Source organism: Camelus bactrianus, chromosome 1 (assembly GCF_048773025.1).
Source record: "Camelus bactrianus isolate YW-2024 breed Bactrian camel chromosome 1, ASM4877302v1, whole genome shotgun sequence".
Classification (NCBI taxonomy): domain Eukaryota; kingdom Metazoa; phylum Chordata; class Mammalia; order Artiodactyla; family Camelidae; genus Camelus; species Camelus bactrianus.
The window spans coordinates 13270297-13291407 of NC_133539.1; the positions used below are offsets into that span (position 1 = coordinate 13270297).

The following is a 21111-nucleotide window of genomic DNA, read 5'->3' on the forward strand; positions in this document are numbered from 1 at the left end:
GCTGAACAGATACATTGCAAACTGCCTCATCACAGAGCGTCCCAGTAACATCATTTGTCTCTTGTTGTCAAACGCACCCACCTTTGCTTTACTTCTCTAATGAAGCTCCCTGTGTGATGGAAGAAAATTGCAGGAAATAAAAAAAAAAGATTTCTGTGTCAGAACAGTGTCATCCAAGGGAAAAGATATTGGGAGTGTGGGCAGGTAATAGCGTTTTAAATTGGCATAGTGTTTCATTCTCTGTTCCCAACATCGGGAGAAGCACACTTGCTTTTAAGATGCAATTTACCGATAACTGAAAGGTATCATCTCACAGAGAAATAAACTTGGGATTCCTTTTCTTTTTCTACCTTTTTTTAAAATGAGGAACAAGTGAAAAAAAAAAAAGAAAGAAAGAAATGAATAAACTAAGTGGTTCTGGATGATCCTATGTTCAAGGTCCCTGACTGTTTTTTAAACCTGAAATATCTCCTAAAATATACAAAGCGATCTGAGTGATACTGATGGAAAACATTTTTGTACAAATGAGCCTTGGGATGATTGGAAACGTTGCTTTGAATAAGCATAAGTGGAGAATATCCAGGGAAACACGAGGCTTCTGAAAGGGAAGAAGGAAAGGGAAAGAAAGAAAGAGAAAGAGAAGGAGGGAGGGAGGGAGGGAAAGAGGGGGAAAGAGAGAGACAGATAGAGAGAGATGCTAATATGTTGGTTTTTCTCTTCTTCCTTCTGGATTTCTAATTCCATTGTGCTCAAATATGGTTTGATATGTTTCACTAAAAGAGTTATAGTTTGGAGCTATATCAACAGACTGTGGATCATACCAAACATTAAACATTCATCACAAGTATGGATTAACTTACCAAGAAAAAAGTGTGTCTGTTCTCTTCAGTTATACTGAGGTGACAGAACAGTTTGTACACAAGGACTAAGACGAGGGAAACCACTGAACGAGGGGGACAGGCCATGCCACTCACACCCGGTCAGGCCTGGCATGAAGCATGGCAAACAGCAGGGAGCATGGCAGAGCCGAGTCCCTGTGGATGGACGAGACCCCATTCTGGTCTAGAATCTATTACTGTCTTCTCACCCGACCCGCGGGGTTTCTGCTATGACTGTTGCTGTTATTATTATTACTATTATTATTATTATTATTAATTATCATCATCATCATCATTATTATTAAACTACAGAAAGGAAGATGGGGACTTCGAGGAGGGCAGTTCACCAGGCGCTGTAAGTGAGCAGAGCAGCTCGGGCAGGTCACAACAATATGGGTCCAAAGTAAGCGGTAGCTCTCAGTGCCCACGTGACGTTGGCTCCCATAGTCATGCAGACAGAGCTTTGAAACTGATCCCGTGGAACATAATGCTGACCTGTATTTATCCAAAGAGTCCGTTTTGCAGTTCACTGTTTCCTTTTGGCATCTAGTCGAGGTGGCTGATTTGGGGGTGTAGAAACAGAGTCACAGAAAGGTTAAAGGGCAGGTAGAAGGGCACCCGATGGACTGATCATTGAGTTGGGAGAGCACACCCCGAGTCTCCAAGCCCGGGACTAGGGATAACAAATCTGCACTCAAATTGCCTCTGTCTTCAAACTCTTTCTTCTCTGCCTTAAAGATAAAAAGCCCTCTGGTTTCAATCCTACTGGGTCTATTATAGGTATGTGTATATATAGCTCAGGTCCTGCATTTCTTTTGTTCTTGCCTCTCTAGCATTTGCTGCTTCCAATTCCTAGAACCTTCCCCTATTCAGGTTTGCTCAAATGCTGCCTCACTGGAGAGGCCTTCTATGAACCACTCCCCTGTTATCCCCTCTCCCCTAACCTGCTTCACTTTTCTTTGTGGCCCTTATGATTTAATGTGTTGTATTTAGACTTGTTTGTTTATGCCTTTTCCTATGAAAATGTAAACTTCATGAAGTTATAAACCTTGTCTTGTTGTGCTTGGCTCTATCCTCAGCACCAAGAAAGGGCTTGCACAAAGCAGGCCTTCAATAAACATGTATTTAATAAAGGAATTAATGTACTAAATAAATATGAATTTAGTTTCTACTAGGACTCAAGATGTTAAATGAAAAACATCCAAGTAGCCCTGAAATAATTCTGCAAAAGTCCAAAGAAAGCCTCTATAAATAAGAAATAAGAATGATTAGTAAAGACAGAGATTATTCTAAAGCAATATTATTTCAAAAAATAACCATAAACTAACCACTATTAATATTTAAGTAATACCCTTACTACAATAGGATCGCTTTCTCCAAAATCACACGCATTATCCACCATTCTCTGAAGTGAATTTACCTGTAGCCCTGTATAGTCATATTTTTGTCTGTGCCACATACATATATAGATGTCCACATGCATATAAAACACAGGGTTTTGTTTAACATATGTATTTTTACTTCCCATCTACTTACTCATTTTCCTCTTTAATATTTTAACTATTAAGAATTTCTTAGAGCTCTGTACACTTGAAAACATCTTCAAAGAACACTATTATGTCAAAACACATCCAAACCTGAAAATAAATAAGTCATTGTCTAAATCCAAAAATTTTGACTTCAGACTTAAGAACCATGGCTTTAATTAAAAGAAAAATATTAACTTTAAAAACAGGCATAAAATTCAAGTTAGTTAAGAAACCTGTGACTGAGTTAATAGAGTTCAAAAATAGTGAAACTCATTATTTAAAACATCTTGAGATTTTTTTTAAAAAGGCTAGGAGGTTTCATCAACTGAAGTATTAATTAACTTGGTAGAAGTCTGGAGTGATTTTGTAAAATCACCTTCATTCTTTTTCGCTATGTATAAATTTCTCTCAGCACTTGGGCTAATTCGACCTATTGGCTTTTGGATAGACTGGGGTGATGGAGTGGTCCGTTCTCAGATGGGTGCTTCTCCATCATTCTGTTATCTGCCTTCCCAGCTCTTCAGATGCATTCACAACATGAAGTTAAGTCAGCACCCTTATCTTACATGTAAGTGCTTCTTATAATCATGATCCACGGAGAAGACAATTTTGAGTGTCCAACTTGAGCATCCACCTTGCGTGACCACTGCTACCCCTGTGATGAGGGACAGGAAGCAGTGGGCTTTGGTAGAAAAAGCAAGATCTTTCCAGATAAAGGAAACCTAATTTTCAGTCCTTGCTATGCCCCTAAATAACTAAATAACCTGTTATTTAACCTGTCTGAGCCTGCTTGCTCATGTGTAAATCTGTATAATAATACTTTATAATGTTACTTTGCTGATTAAATTAGGTGACATATACAAAGCCTTCAGGAAACAGAATTGAATTTACTTGACGCTACCTGCTGTTTGGCCAATTTGTAGTCACTAAAAGAAGAACAAAAGACATTCTGAAATACAGAGGCAGAATCCTTATTGTGTCCTGTTCAAGGCAGAACCCATTTGTTAACATTCCTCAATTTGCACATGTAGCCCAAAAAGGCCTCTTAGCTGAGACCTGTGTGACCCTGTATGACCAGTGGAATCACCCAGGTCTGTTTTCCAACTCCACATACAGTCCTGTTTTCCCTACCCCTGTCTCTTTCAAAAGCTGGCAAATACTCACTGGGATTCACAATGTGCCAGCCTCTGTGCTGGCCTCACTGGACCTGCTGGAGCTGTTGTCCTAGTTACTGCATTTCTAGATTGTGAGTACGTGGTAATATCCTCACTATTTTGCACAACCTGTTTCCAAACCCCAGCTCATTTGCAGGTTGCTCTTCTTAGCTTCCTGAGTGCTCATCGCCTCTCCCACCACTTTGGCTCCGTCAGAAGCATCCACCCCCTCCAGCCTGTGCTCCCTTGTAGGGCTCATGAAGGCAAAACGCTGGCCTTCCTATCCGTATCAGAATCCTCATCATTTCAAGAGGCACATCTCAGAAAAGAGAGAAACCAGCTAACTCACACTAAGAGGAAAATTCCTGCTAGCTCTCTGCTGTGGGTGAGATATTTGCATCGTAGCAGAGGAAACTGTGAATACTATGTAAGAAAAGAAGTTCAGGAAATGAAGGGAATGAGGTGTTATTTGATAGTATTTCCCTCCTAGAGAACTGACTTGTCCATCCATGCCAGGTTAGGTGAGAATATTTCCAAATATGGAGAGATGGAGAATCTATACCTTTTGCTCATTTGTTTTCCAAAGATTAGGTCTCCCTTCAGCACCCTGGTCTCCTCTAGCTTTTTCCAACAACAGTTATATACCAGGCAGGCAAAAAAATGTGGGGACTCTGTAAGGCCATGTTGTTTGGTTAGTCCTCACCCTAAGGTGATACAGCATCTCACTGGTTTGCCTTGGCATCCCCAAGCCCACATTCAGATGTGATGATTTGCTAGAAGGACTCACAGAAGTCAGAAAAGGTGTTACACTCACAGTTACAATTTATTACAGCCAAAGGATACAGATTAAAATCAGCAAAGGAAAAAGTCACAAAAGACCAAGTCCAGGAGCAACATGCAGGAGCTTCTTCTTTGCCAGGAGAGCTGCACTGATGTGCTTTATATTCTCAGCAAAGATGTGTGATATCACATATGAAGTGTTGCCAACCAGGGAAGCTCACCTGAGCCTCAGTGTTTGGGGATTTTATGGGTGGGGGGAATCAGTCACATAAGCATAGAGCACCCACCCAGCTTCGTTAGTCTCCAGCCACTCCAGAGGTCACACTGATATGGCCCGGCCCAGAGCCCCCGGTGAGCAAATATTCACTGTAAATCACATTGTTAGCATAAACTATCTACAGTACCCAAAGATACCCTGATCAGGCAGGGTATTCCAAGGAGGTAATCTCCCAGAAGCCAGTGAAAGGCTAGTCCTTCCTTTGGGATGTGCAGGGTTTGATGAGTCTGAACACTTTGAGTTAATCCTTTATTGTGCATCACTGTAATAACCCAAGCATTGTGCACTGGAGAGAAGCTCACTTTCTGTATGCTTGTTTCGTGATCCATATTGTTGTAAAAAGATTCTCTTAGAGGCATTGAGCATCTGTGGTGTCATCCAGGCTTTAGACGTAAATAAAACGTGAACACAAACACATTTGGAAAAATAAAATTTGAAATACAAGCCAACTTTTTTTTTTTTAATTTACCTAAAATGACTTGAGAGTTGTTGTTTGGCAAATAGACCTCTAGCACAAAACTGGAAAGGGGAGGAAATTCAGTGGTAGTTTATTATGCTATAAATAAAAAAAAACTTGGAGTAAACATCTCTTCAATCTAAGAAAGCATTGTATGACAAGGGGCAGCATAGTTTTAGGATAAATAATTTTCTTCTTTGAATTTGAAAAGCATTGATCAGACCTATGTTTTTGAACCATGTTCTTACCCAGCCCAGTGTAGAGACAACATTGATAAAGAAAGTTAAAATCCTAGTCTTTAAGTTTATGGAAAAGTTAGATCATTGGAATTCCTCTCCTCACACTTCTCTGTCAAATCAACCAATCAGCCACTTAGTGAATATACATACAAAGGTGTAAAAAAATAAAAAAGGAATGTTCCGCTGCTAAGCATGTCCAAGCCCCCATCACATGATGATGAAAGACATGAGTTCTGGAAGTTAAGCTTCCACCCTGAGATGGGATCCTCGTTCCCTGCAACTGGCTACATAACTCTAGGCAAGTGATTGACGTTATTCTGTAAACTTCCAAGCCTCAATTTCTCTCTCCATAAAATGGGGACAAAACCTACTTCAAAGGCTTCATTTTAGTAATTAAAGGTGATAACATCTGTAAAATACTTACAGTGCCCGTTATGTAGTTAATTGTCAATGAATACTGACCTTTGTTGATCTGTTGTTATAATCATTAAATCACCAGACAAACACTTGGTTTAGAGGCAGCTCAGCTTTGCAGTTGGCAGCATGAACTCTAGCACCAACTCCCTGCATTTGAATCTTGGCTTTCCCACCACCAGTTTACCCATAAAGGCATGCAGGTTATGGTGAAGATTCAATGTTTTGCAAAATATTTAGAATGGCACCTGACATATAATAAGTGCTCAACAAATGTCAGCTATTGTTATTGATTGTTATAAAAGTCTCATTCTGTCAGTAGATTGAGGGTGGCCTTATAGTAGTCACTTAATTCCCCTGAACCTCAGCTTTCTCATCTGCAAAATGGATTATATCAGTTTTGAACTGAAATCATCAGAATATTTTAAAGCTTTAACAATCATCACCACCATCACCAATCTAACTTCTACATGTCAATCTTGCAAATATGAGTGGAACAGTTCATCATCATGTGCACCCTTCAATAGCTCAGCAGGTACCGCGAAGAACTGCAGATGGGGCTTGTTTAGAAACACAGCATAAAACCTTGAAATTATACAGTTCTCACAAAAGTATATTTTATTTTAAGCATGAAATAACATTAATTCCTTCAGTAAACATTTATCAAACAACTTTTATGTGCCAAGAACTGTGCTAGCCACTAAGAAAATGAAGTTGAGCAGTTTCTACAAAGAAACCTACATTCTTACTGAGAAACAGATGTGAAAACAAATGGCTACGACGCTACTGCGTGGAAAATGCAATTTTAGCGATTGCACAGAATAGTAAGTATTCAACGCAGAGATATTCTCTGGACTCAAAAACTGACGGAATGCAAGATGGAGTTCCCCTTATCTTCTCTTTCTACCTCCATCAAGACATGTTCAAAAATGCACAGTAAATGTTGAATGAATCCATTGATTTCGGAAAACCACGTGATAGTCTTCCTTCTATGACCTGGAATCTTGGTTTAACGCTACCAATTATTGGCTACATGTGTGACCCTACACAAATCAATATAACGTCTACAGGTCGGTGTCCTACATAATAAAGTTTTATCCATCTGTTCTGCTTTATTTGGTGGGGTTATCAAGAGTTTCAAGTGAGCTAATATGTTCGAAGTTGCTATGAAAACCCTCAAGTAAAATATGAAAGTATTATAAGATTTTATCCTTCAAGAAAACCATAGGGCAGGAGAGTGTACAAAATGCTGGAGGTATTATGTGAAATTTTGCAGATGAGAGAAATTTCATGAGGAATCAAGGAACTACACGCCCAGCCCACAAAAGGAATGACTACTTGAAGTCTCTATCAGGAAAGCAAGTGCTAACAAGAACATACAATTTCTGAGCAAGTTACACATGTCTGTTCTTCAGAGGGTCTCCCCAAATCTGCTGTTGAGTCTCATTCCATGACTGCAACCTTCTTGACTCTGGTAAATGGAAGTGACCAACATGAGTATCCTTACCTGGAAACCACGTTAGTTTTACTCCCAACACTTTCTTTCTACCAAATGTAAATAAGGACATAGATGGATAAACAGAGTCAGGTAAATACCGAGAAACAAAATCCGATATTCAAATATGGAGCTTTTGTAGCTTCCACCTCAATGTAGTTGATCAGAACACTATGCTTAACATAAGACACTCCAAAAATATGTGTTCCCTGTATCAAATCTTTTGTGGCTGGTCTGAGTTATTTTTTTTTAAGAACTTAAAACAAAGCAGAGCTATGACTACAATTTACTCTGGAGTATGAAGTATCATTTTAGAGAAAAATAGCTATTGGAGAGCAAAACTTAGCTGGGGAATAAATGGCTGGTGAGTCAGACAAATAGGGGATAAGGAGGCAAGCAGGGTGATTGCACAGGTAAAGGAAGGTAAGCAAAGGTGGAATTGAGCATGTGGTGTGTGTTCTCCTCCACAGACTGAAGCGGCCCTGATGTATGATGCTGTGTACATGGTGGCCATTGCCTCCCACCGGGCTTCCCAGCTGACTGTCAGCTCCCTGCAGTGCCATCGACACAAGCCATGGCGCCTTGGACCCAGATTTATGAACCTGATCAAAGAGGCAAGTGCTGCTCGCTCACTACTCAGTTCTTCCTTTGGCTTAGCGCTGCTGGCCTTGCCCATTTGGCGAGGTCCTTCCCATAGGGCTCTGTTGGCATGATGTCTGTAAGGGAAAAGAAGGCGTTGCCAGTCAGTCTGCTGGGAGTTCGCTGGTAAAGTTTTGTCTAGAAGAACTATCAGGAACTTTCCAACGTGATGATGAGAAACTTTAAGTAGTTAACAGATCATAACATTCACCTTCCTTCATTTCAGCGCTGGCGCCACCTGCTGCTGGCCCTCCACACGTGTTCGTGATACTCACAGGTGCTTATTCTATCACCTGTGGGTCAAGGGGTAGGTAGGTTGGTCCAGACATAGTTCCCATATTGTCATCCCATAGTCCCAGTGGTTTCCTTAGTCGTGGGTTCTATGGGACTGAACAGGAGGACCCCTCTGTCCTAATGATACACTGATTATTTCACCATTTGTCAGCTAACTGGAAAAATCTGGTCCCTTTCAAAACATACCACATAAATGAAAGGATTTCCAAGGGTACAGTACTCACTGTTCCCTGAAATCCTGGGCACCCTTTCCTTTTCTCTAAGGCAGTTTGATTTCCCTTCACCAGATCCTGTTCTAAGATCCTGAGATGCTTTATTGATATAAATCCTTGGATTACCTTTGACCCCGACACACACCTCAGAGTATGTCTGGATTTGACAAAAGGAAATAAAGAACTTGAGGACAGCCAGGTCTGTCTGAGGATACACCATACACGGTGATGCTGCTCTAATGTTTTCTCTGTGGGATACAGACATCTACCTCTCAAGTGAAGAGTATCTTTATTTCTCTCTGTACTGGAGGAGGCTGGGGTGAGACAAAGCCATGAAAGAGAAGAATGGCAGGGAGCATAGTCCAAGAGAAGGATGCCCAGCTAAGAGCAAGGGAGAAATATGAAGAAAGATACCTACTTTGGGCTTTATCTCTGCTGATCTCTTCAGTACCTACTGACCCTTTTTTGGGCTCTTCAATCTACTTCTTCATTGAAGGTTGACTCTGGTCCATAAGGGTCAGGACCAGAGAGGCAGGAGGTATGAAGGTTAACACTACCCAGGCTCCAAACCAAGGTTATTTGCGAGGCTGAGACTGGGATGTGGCAAGCAGCAAAGAAGTGCCTTGGGCACACAATTTAAAGAGGCACTAACTTTCAGATTTGAACCCTGCACTTACAGGAGACTGAGAAGGAGTGCTTCCTTTAATTTTGCGCCCTAGGCACCTCTCTTACCTCATCCTACTCCTGGCATCATCATTATTTGAGTTTAAATTCCAGCTCCACTAACATTTATGAGCAATGTAATCTGGACAAGTTACTTAAACTCCCTGTGTCTCAGTTTTCTCATCTGTAAAATGGGAATAACACCTTCTATCTCACATAATTATTTTGAGGATAAAGAGTAAAGTTAATACTTGAGAAGAGTAAGTAGGAACATAGTAAGAATCTGAAATATTAGCTATTCTCTTACTATTGGAATGGACCACTCATAACAGCCCTCGTTCCATTTTACTGAGGGTGATGCCAGGAATTTAAAACTGGCAACAGAAGCAACAACAACAAAGAAATCACAGATCTGCATGACATGAAGTACCCTTTCTGACAGCTACCTCGATCAGACATACTGTGCCTAATAGGAAAGCATCACGTAGCCGCTCCTCTCCCTGCAGCGATCGTGGTTATGTCCTGAATCGCCATCCTGATCACCTTGATCCTTAACTAGAAAACAGCTGGTTTCCTTCTATCTTGTACCAGTGCAAGGAGAGGCAGGAGACCACATGAAAGCTGGGATTAAACACACTGGAGCACCCCAAGCACCTTTTTGCATGTACTTAAGTTGCAAAAGAAGGTGAAATTACCAAGTCTTATTTATATACATTTAAAGAAATAATGAGCTCTAAGATGAGGGACCCCATTGAAGGCAAGAAAGCATTTTACATTCATTTACTCCAAAAAGCAAATTCCCCATTCTCAGTCTCCACAGCTGGGGGCAGAGGGAAGGATGCATTAGGAGCCTGTGCTCATCCTTTCTTTTGTCTCCTGAGTCATGACGACTTACACTACCTTTGGCAGAGTGTAGGCACCTGCAGAGAAGATGAGAAAGCTGGTAAACAGGAGCAATGCCCCAGCCTGCTGAAGGACCAGATGAGGAAATGCTAAGACAAACTAAAACGTGCAGAAATGAGAAAACGCAGATCTTTTCTTTCAATGAGAACCTAATACAATGAAACTTTTCAGCTTTTGGCTTTTAAGTCACTTGGTCCAAAAACTTCCCCCAGTCCTTTCCTTTAGTAACTATCACTGTCTAAATGATTTCCAAAACTATAATCAGAAATAGCATAAAGGAGCAAGTCAGCAGACTGAATTTATGGGGTGAAGATCAAATTTGTTACAGGAGGTAAACTTCCCGAGCAAAGAGGTAGTTGCATGTGCACTAGTCCCTGATAACTCCACACATCATTTAGAACCAGTAAGCCTTTCAGACAGGTCTCTCAAGCCAACTACCTTCCAGTGCGTTATGCTAACTAGAAAGACAGGAAGAATTAAGGAAGATTTTAAACATGATAGGGTGTGTTATAGTGTTATCTCTCTGGGCACTTGTTAAACAAATGCATGTTAGATTATAAGTTCCCTCGGTAACTCAATTCCTGGGACTCTATTATATAAGTTACATTAACCTGGCACAAGAGGGGATATCATCCCCAAATTAGAAGACATGTTTTTAGACTGTCTACTGATATAAATTCTACATAGTGGAGAGATGCCAGGCTTCATTTGTAGCTTTCGTTGGAAACTACATCATTCAGCAGGACACGCAGGGTCCCTAGTGATCTGGGCCCTGACTCCCAATGCCATCTCTCTTACCTCCTGCCTCTATCCCGGCATTTACTGAACCTTCTGCCATTCCCTGAACTTGCCATGTGCTTCTTCCAAATTCTCTTGCCTCTGACTGAAGTGCCTCCTCTGGATCACCATTTATGACCCAGCTCAAGGACCAGCCTCTGTCTGCTGGCCCTGACTCACAAATCCAGTCTCCTTCCGTCCGTCATCACTCTTGTTAGACCATCATATTTGTTTGCATGTCCATCTGCAAGCTTTGCTTGTCCACTCTCGATTCCCTGGTCCTCGCACGATGCTGAGCGCAGAGTAAGCACCCAGTAAATAGATGCCAGACAAGATGGTGAATGGATACGTGTACGAGTGAAAAGCAGAGGAGCTGAAGAACGCACACCATCTATGAGCAAGCACCATAGGTCACTTTTGGCACATGAATATCATATCCAGACACGATTCAGTAAGGCAGAAACCAGGGCCTGGGTAGATCTGTCTCCTGGGGTCCTAGCTTCCAGTGGGAGAGTGAGGCAGCGGTCTCAGGAAAGAGCAGCCTGCTTAACTCTGAACTGAGTTTTAATCAGTTTGCCATCTGTGTAAACCTAGTCATTTAGCGTCTTTTTTTTTTTTTCTCAGTTCCCTCTTCTATAAATTGGGGATAAAAATACCCACTTTATATGTTTGTAGGGATTACATTTAATACATGTACAGCCTAGCAAAATGTCTGGCATGTAGTGGTTGCTCAAGAAAGGGTAGCTACCATTAAATGGGAGGTTCTTGCTAGAATGTGTACCATATAAGGCTGTTGTCAGGGGAAAATGAGGCAGCACATACAAAGCATTAAGCATATTATCTAGCACCTGTAAGAGCTGCATTCTTGGTATTGTTATTTGGCGTCATCATTGTTATCACTGGAGCCCAAGATGAAGAAGCAGTGTTTGTAAAAAGGAGGACAGGACCTGGCAGTGGAAAATCAGGAGCTCCATGCAGCCAGGTGTGCAGCACACAAGAGGCCAAGTGCAGTGATGCCAGGGAAGGCGGGAGCTTTCAATCATTGAGCACACACGATTGTTCCAGAGGCACCCAAAGGCATTAGGTAACAATCAGCCAGGCGGAGCTAAAAGAAAACCCTAGCAAACCACATCTCAGGTCAAACCACGTCTGGGAAATGATGGCTGAATGTAGGGGCTGAGGAAGCTGAAGCACTTTCTGCCTGTGGCCAGAGTTACTCTGGACCCAGAGTAATTTCCAGATAGCCATAGAGAGATCAGTGGGAACAGCTGTAGAAAGAGCAAGTACATCAGAGCATCTGGGCAGAGGAGAGTCTGTAATCACAGGTACTGGGAAGAGCAGTGAACTGTGCGTGCAGTGAAGTGTATCAGATTTCAGGTTAAGTCAGTGGTTCTTAACTATTTTCTGGGTTACAGACCCTAAATTAAAACTGATTTGAACCATATATCTGTTATTCCCAAGAAAGGCATACAAATTCGCAATCTCAGAAGCTTTACAATCATGCTAGGTTCCCTGAAACTCACATTAAGAGTGTCTGAACTGGATATGAAAGGCAGAATTTGATTGAAAGAATGTTCCAATATGGTGAATACCAAAAATCTAAATGAAACATTAGAAGTTCTGTTGGGCTTAGATGGAGTGGCCCCATGTGGAAGTGGCTAGAAATGAGTTTTCATAAATATGGAGAGACAATTGGTGAAAATTACCTGCTGAGAAATTCAAATTTGATTGATAATTGATAAGAACTCACTGTTCTTGAGGCTGAGATGAAATGATAAATCAGATTACATTGGTAGCTCTGTGTAGGTTTGATTGAAACAGATAAACCCATGATTATTGAGAAATTGAAGACATCTTGGTTTGGAAGTATTATCACTCATAAAGAGATAAAAGGGAAAATAGTTTGTTCAAAAGAAATAGAACAACTGTTTTTTCTTTCTTTTTTGTGTGTGTTTTATTTACAGCCGTAACTTCTCTCCTAAAGTTTATTTTTGTCTTTTTTTTAAATTAATTAATTGGGGGGGGATGGTGAGGGGGAGGTCATTAGGTTTATTTATTTATTTATTATTAGTTTGTTTTTTTTTTAATGGAGGTAATAGGTATTGAACCCAGGACTTCATGTATGCTAAGTATGCACTCTTCCACTTGAGCTATACCCTCCTCTCCCCTCTTCTAAATTTAGACCAAAATGAATTTAGGTCTAAATTCATTCAACTACTTCCTCGTTGGAAAAATCCACTTGGATGTCTTGCTGCCACTCTCATATCAACAAATTCCCAAATAGAACCCATCACTTTATCTGTTAAATCTATTACTGCTACAACAGGCTCAATGTCAATAAATGACGATGTAACTGGTATGTTGAACACAACCAGTAGGACAGCAAAACCAATTTATTCTTCTTCCCGCTTAAAATTATTTAGTGAAAACTGGGTAGAGAGTATGACATTTTTGTTTACTAAAGTAATGACAATCCTCGAGTCCCTTTAAGTTAAATTTAGTAATTAGAATATCTAGTCTAAGATATCAATCAAAAATCCAACTTGATTTACCGTCAGATTCCTTCTCTCCCTGAGCTTTGCTGGAAGACTCTCAGGAAGTGGTGGTATGGTTGGCTCTCCTCTTCCTCCTTTCCTTGCTTACTTCCTCTCAACACCCTTAGCTGTTGGACCTCCTACCAGGCTCAGAAAGCGTTCGGACACTTCTTACTTGGCTGGGATACTCAGTACTCTCCAGGCTTAGCAGAAAAATCCTATATTAAGCTGGTGTCCCTGGTAAGTCTGGTAGATTTTTAAAGCTGTCTTTCTTGAAGCACTTTATGGCTCTTCATGACTTTCTATTGGTCAGTCTCTCCTGATGTTCCTTTGACCATGACCAGTGGATCCCTGTTGTAGATGGAAGGGTACTGTACTTCCTCATCCCCTTGGCATCCACTAGTACACCTCTTGTTCTTTCTGCTGAAGTCTCCTCCACCCTTTAGATAGCCTCACTGAGTATAACCCAAGACAGTCCCACCAAGGCACTGTGCATCCAAAGGAAACGCCCACTCATCCTTTCCTTGGAAATTCTAGGTGTGTTTCTAATTGTGACATGGCAGACTTCTGGTTGGCCCACCATCTCAATTGGTTAACTCTCATGTAGCCTTATTTTGTCACTTGGGAATCACACCATAGTCTATTGTCTACCTTAAATTTCTCATGTTTGAGTCAGCCATTGGTCTTCTGCACCTTCAACTGTAGCCAACCTATTTTGGATTTCTCTAAATGGCCCCCAGGAAGTTCTACTCACTAGAAATGGAGTTAGGAAATTGTATCCTGAAAGCAGAAGTGTTAACTTACAGAGAGGCAACAGCTGTCTCCAGAGAAATCTCTTTAGCAATCACCTCTACCCTTTTTGTAAATCCTTGATCTAGAACAATCTCTGAGGGGACTTCCTTTGTGCATATGCATCAGACACTTGGGAGTGTCTATCTACCCACTCTAGTCTCCTGATATCATATAGGTACCTGACTTGACACATTCCAGTAGGATAGACCATGTCATTCAAACCAGACCTCTACGGGTTTGTCTAAACTTCTCCATCCACTTCAGCCCACTCATCTCATTAAGACCTGTCCAACTTTCTACCCTAAATATTCTTTAACAATGTTCCTTGCCTACCACCCTCATCATTTCTCACCTGAGCTATTAAAATAGCCTCTAACTAAGTCCCATGTCTTGAGTCTCAGCCATTTTACAACTGTTATTTCCATGTAAGTGGAGTGATGTACATAAATGCATAGTAGATACCGTAACTTCTAGCAACACAAACTTACTTGTATTTTCCCTCACCTACCGTGCTGTTCTCATACAGGGACGACAGGTGAGTTTCTCTTTTCCTGACTAAAACCTGCCTTATCACACCCCTTTTGTTGAACTCCTTTCAGTCTGGAAAGCACTGCCTCTCATTTTTTATGTGGGCTAACTCCATCTCAGAATTAATTTTCTTAGTCCAGCAAGCCCTCTCTCAAACCTCTGTTTGGGGATAAGTCCTCTACTGGACTTCATAGTTCCTGTACATCTCTATGTTAGCACTTCACATGCTTCCTTCGGACATTGTAAGATCTTTCCCTCGGACAAGGACAGAGTCAATTTATCTTTCTGACTTCACAGCACCATGAGGTATATGGCAGGCATTTAATAGACACCTGTTGAACTGAACCCAGGATGCTAAAGTCTAGCAAACTCCTAATAAACTTTGCTGAACTGATACTTAATTTTAAACTATATAAACAGCTCCTAATTGATCGGCTCCAAAATAAGTTTACTACGTAGGAGTGAAACATTATATATACGGGATATCACTGACAGCTGTATAAAATATGGGCAGGTTTCTGCCCCTGTTTTACTATGAAAATGTGATTTATTGATTTATTTTGATGCAATGAAGATTAGAATTTTCAGTACATAAACAAGATATTCAAATTCAAGCTTTTAAAAATCAAAGAGTAAAAGATAAAATTCTCCACTGTGGCATCTATATTTGCTTTGATATTTATTTGGACTTTTACTTCGTATGTCAGCATTGAGTGGGTTTTTTTTTTTCCTTAATGGAATCCAGGTGAAAAATTACAGAGTTGAATAAAAAAATGTCCCTGGAGAAACATAAGTTTTGACATGATTTTACCCTATTGTGGCATCACTGAGTAACAGTCCCCATTACAGCATGCCATCTGATTTTGATTGTCAGGACAGGCTGTCCCTTGGGTTAATTAGATGACATTGGATCTGGCAGCAAATTCAGTCAAGTTTCTACTCTTCAGAAAAATTTCCATTTGTGTTTCTCATTCTGTACCTGTTGAAAATTACCTGCATTCTGACTCCTAGCTTGTACTGTGTACATGAAAACTATTCATCCTAGCATCTTCTCACATTTAGGGCTTTTAGATTTAAAGGAAGAGTGAATTCTTCTGGTCCTTCCTTCAATTCCCTATGCAGCTCTGGACAAAGAAATAATACCAGTTCCTAAAATGTCTAAAGTTTACAGTTTTAACCAATGATATGCATTGTCTTGTTTGTAACTAAAATGCTAAGATATGACCTTGAAATATTTAATCAGCGGCAAGGGGAATAATCACCTGTCAGAAATGTTGAAAGGGGATGTCAGCATAAGATGGGAAGTTCTGCCAAGTTCTCCTTAGTTTATGATTCTAAATAGCATTTTTATTTATGAGATAGCATTCAGACTCATGTCAATTATCATCCTCCTCCAATTCAGCTACTAATGTCCTGGCTCTGCAATGTTGAATGAAGAATTTGCTTTCTGTACCACTCTGTTGTGTATGTGTGTATATGTGTATATGTGCACATGAACACACATGTTTAATTTACTTAAATGCATGCCATTTTATAAATAAATATGCACATGTGTGTATGTATATATGTCTATATGTATGTGTGTATATGCATGTATATACACATACATGTATATGTTTGGAAATATTTGGGGATATGTGAGTATGTATGTGTTTGTGTGGATATGTTGTGTTTATATGTTGCGTGCCTACATATATTTGTGTGCATATATATTTCATTCAGCAATTTGCTTTTCCAGTCTGTCTTAAGTTTTGGAATATATCTAACTTGATGTGTATTTATTATTTATCCATTTCATTCATTTTCATTGAAATCTAGTATTCCATTATTCATTCATTCTAAAAATATCTACTGAATACTTAGTACATGGCAGCTGCTATTCTAAACACCAAGGAAACAATAGTGGGCAAGACAAAGCTCTTGCTCTCATGGAACTGATACTCTAATGGGGGGAATCAGACATACATAAAATGGAATACTGTATTTCACACAGTGACAAGGATTATCAGAAAAGCAAAGCTCAGAAGAGGGTATGGTGTGCAGGGGTCCTTGAAGAAAGAAATGAGCATTGCTGTATTACATAGGGTAGTTAGAAAACACTTCATAGATAATGTGAAACTTGAGGACAGTTCTGAAAGAAAAGAGGGACCAGGACACACAAATATTAAGAGAGTAAAGGATCCAAGCAGAGGAACAACTCATGCATTAAATATACTACTGGCTATTTATCCATCTCCCCATGAGTACATATTTTGGCATCCTCCATTTCTTCTGCACAGTGAAACACTGCTGTGATGCACACCTGAGAAATAGTCCCATATGCACAAATGCAAGATTTGTTCTAGAGCATCACTGTCCAGGAGAAATATCATGTGAGCCACATAGATTTTCTAGTAGCCACGTTAAAATACCAAAAATAAACAAGTGCAATTAATTTTAATTAGGCATTTTGTTTAATCCAATATATCCAAAATATTACCACTTCAACATGTAATCAATATAAAATTATTATTTTATGTTTTTCATTATAAATCTTTTCAATTCAGTTCGTATTTTCAACTTCAATCCTCAGTTTATACTAGCCACATTTCAAGTGCCCAATAAACTTGGTGACTGAAGAAATGAATGCTTTCTCTTTTTTTAACATTTTTTATTGAGTTATAGACATTTTACAATGTTTTGTCAAATTCCAGTGTAGAGCACAATTTTTCAGTTATACATGAACATACATATATTCATTGTCACACTTTTTTTCGCTGTGAGCAGGAATGTTTTCTTAATACCATATCCCACTCAATCAGGCAAACTAAGGACAGACATAAATTCAACCCATGTGGAATCCACATTTTTGTCTTCATAGACAAAGAACATACTGATTAGTGATAAGTACGTACCCAACAAAGACAATATTTGATTAATATGACCAAATAATTTAAGTAACTCAAGGCAGAATGATTTGATTTCCATAGTTAACTGGTCACATTATCCAAATAATTAAACAAGCACCCTGTTCCCACCCACTTCACATCCACTGGGCCTCAGATTTTTCTTCCTGACCATTTAGTTGATTTGCAAGTATGGAAGCCAATTTAGTCCATTTTGCAAACCATTCTATCACATGAACCAGTGCCAAAGGAAACTAGTTTATGAAAAAAGAAAAGCCAGATGCATATTCTAAGATAAATCCTTAGGAAATAAAAAACAGTTTACCCAGAGTTCACGGCAAAGATACAGTTAAAGTCAGCAGATTTAAAGTTGGAAATCAAATATTGGCAAGAAAAGCCATTATATTTTTAAATTATGCAGTGATCCATGCAAGCTGTTATTGCAAGATATTGGGTTATAAACAACACACATAATAGTTAAAATAATTATATATTGAACAGATGAGACTATGATAAATGCATCATTTTGGTTCCTGAAATAGCTGACATCCAAAGAAGCTATGTGGTCTAAAGGTTATGTTTATCGGTTCTTCCTTTGCTTAATATTTATTTTCATCACCATTATTATGTATACTTCAGATTTGTGTTTAAATAGCTTTTCTGAGAACTGGCTTAATATTGTGGGTGACTGGACAGAGATCACATTGCTTAGATAGAGGGTGAATTTCAGGTATCTGCCATTGTATCATACTCCAGGGACCCAAGTAAGACTGTAATTGTACGGTTAGTCCATCAGGGCTGTGTTTGTACAATGGATATAGAATGGGCCTCCTTTAATTAAAAACAAATAAAATAAGACCACAATAAATTGTACTTGTTAGCTCTTCTATTCAGGAGACAGAGCTAAGTGCAGACAAATTTTTGAAATCATAAAATCATTTCTCTGCTCTCTTTTCTCTGCACCATCTCCCCCAAAGTACCTTCGCCTCTTGATCTTACTCTTAGGAATTTTACGATAAAGTGTTAGCGAAATGAAGGTTTGCTAAATGAAGGAATGACTGTACTAAATAAGGAGTCAATAAATGCTTAAAGGGTTGTTTCTTTCATGCACATTCATAGGCCAATAGGAAATTCCTAAACTTGGAAAGTCTTCAAAATTCAAAGAAAAATCTCCTCAGAGTTGGATTGAGATGTAAGAGCTGATTTTGGGAGGTGCAAGAAAACCACATCTGACCGCCCCTCCAATCCCATCAGCATAGGCACAATGGCCTTGAAGAGGTCACATGATTTCACCTCTTTGACCTGCAGGCTACACAGTCTGCTTGTCCAGATCTTCCTAGGTGGAAAAGAAAGGGGACAGGAGAATATGGTAGCAAACTGAACTATGTTTATCCTCACTGTGGTCCATTGCACCCCCAGTAAGAAGGAGATCCCAGTTCCCAGGTCTTGCTAACTTCCCTCTGCCTTTCTCCTCCTACATAAAAGTGTGTGAATTTGGAAGTGCTACTTTATTCAACCATATCTTCTACAAATATTTTGGAGGTCTATAAAATGCAAATTGAATAGGAATCAAAGACAAGTAAAATATTTCCTGCCATCAAGGAATTGACAGTCAATTGGAGAAGAGATGGCTAACACAAATAGTTAACCTAATATACAGTTACTATATACACATACTTAATAAATTCATAGTTGACAAGATGTAAAGTGTTAAGGTAACAGTTAACATAATACAGGACCTAATAAAGTGTGCCAGAGAAATAGCCCTCTACAAGAGCACAGAGACTATAACCATATTTTTCCCCTCTTAAAAGATTTATATCCCAGGGGTCCAATTTTTCACCCTTAATTTGAGTAGCAGGTTTTGGCATAGTCCCCTTAATGTCTGCAAAACTTTTGAAATGTGACTAGGTAACCATTTCAATATTCAGCATTTGTTTTTAAATACTGCATTGCTAATAGAACCCATCCTTCAGGCACTCATGGCAAAAATGAAGACTCCTTGCCAAAGGTTAATATTGAAAATAAGCTGGGTGATTCATTTACTGTAATTGATTGACTGCTCTTCAGAATTCCCAGACTAGACATAGGGTGCTCACCAACGCATAAAAAATTGATGGTGCTAAACATCGATCAATAAAATTATGAATAGAGTATGTGCATCAATTAACAAAAACTAGAGAGAGAATTGCTAAACAATAGAACATACAAATAAAAGGAGAGTGGAGGCTTTCCTGTTGTGTTCAGTGTTGACATGTATAACCCAGCAGTCAGTCTATGGTTTAAAGATAAAGCAGTCGTGGTTTAAAGCTAGATGGTTCTGACAATAAAATTTAAATTTAGATTTTTTTTTAACATAGATAAGCAGAAGTCAGGAGCACTATTTTCCTGTGTTAGATCTGTGTGTTTGGTTTAGCAAGTCAGTTGCTTTCCATGCATTGGGAGCTGACCAATTCATTCAAAGAAAGGATTAATAATGTGCATTGTTTTATATATGTATATGTATGTATAACCACTCTCCATTAACTATTTCTCATAATGTGTTAAGGTACTGTGCTTCTAATACATATACATGTACACAAAACCACACACACAAATACACAACACTTCTCTAGAGTCTTGGAATTCAAAAAAAGTCCAGTCTCACCTTGGTCCTATCCTTGAAGAGCTATGTGACTTTGGGCGAGTCACATCAACACCTTGTCTCAGCCAGGTCATAATTCTGAGCCTGTGTCCTTATAGGAAAAGGCCTAAAGAGTGGAAAGGAGGCTGATCAACCACTTTTCCACCCTAACAGTCCCACCAACTCCCTTACCTTCCTCCGTGCCTCATGTCAGACAACGTAGGAACACTACATGGTGAGAGAAGCTCACTCCCTGTGGACAGCCTACTAGAATAAAGTCGACATAAGCTTGGTGGTCAGATTTGCCCGGGGGTATTTACCCATACAATTATAAGAATTGCTCTGTCAGCTCAGATCAGTTTGGGGTACTAGAATACAAAGTTTCTCTCCTCTGTTAACTGAGTGGTTCCATGTGCTTGTCTTGTGGGGAATGCAGAGATCACTGTGGTCCCTGTCCATGAGGTATGTATAGCTACGACAGCCTTGAACACTTCACTAAGGCTTAGGACAGAGGAAAGGTGAGAGCAACTTTGAAACTGAAAGCCAATCACATTGAGAGCTCTTTGTTCACCCAAACTGGGTTAAATTGAAATTACCAGCAGCAAAAAAAAAAAAAAAAAAAGAAGTCACAGAAATACAATAGGAAGAAAATATGAAGAAGGAAGAAGCGGTCTTGCATCAATGGTGACTGGTAGATGGATCCTGATAAGAATCAGGTGAAGAATCCTTCCTTAACTGCCCACTTAAAGGGCAGGTCGGATATAGGGTTAATCCTTCAAGGTGCCTAAGGCTGATTTTCTTTCTTTTTTAAATTTTTATAATTTTTTTATTGAAGTATAGTCAGTTTACAATGTTGTGTCTATTTCTGGTGTACAGCATAATAGTTCAGGCATACATATACATACATATACTCATTTTCATATTCTTTTTCACTATAGGTTACCACAAGATATTGAATAGAGTTCCCCATGGTATACTGTAGGTCCTTATTGTTTATCTATTTTATATACAGTAGTTAGTATCTGCAAATCTCAAACT

The 21111-nt window shown here is 39.5% G+C and overlaps 1 protein-coding gene across 6 annotated transcripts in view; it reads left to right on the forward strand.

The window, feature by feature from the left end:
* The window catches only part of GRIK1 (glutamate ionotropic receptor kainate type subunit 1), a 354894-nt gene that overhangs the window by 251128 nt on the left and 82655 nt on the right, over positions 1-21111 (forward strand). For all 6 annotated transcript variants that reach the window (XM_074360752.1, XM_074360753.1, XM_074360763.1 and 3 more), the window contains exon 7: positions 7694-7837. In XM_074360752.1, coding sequence (XP_074216853.1) covers positions 7694-7837 — 144 coding nt within the window. The remainder of the gene's footprint in view (positions 1-7693; positions 7838-21111) is intronic.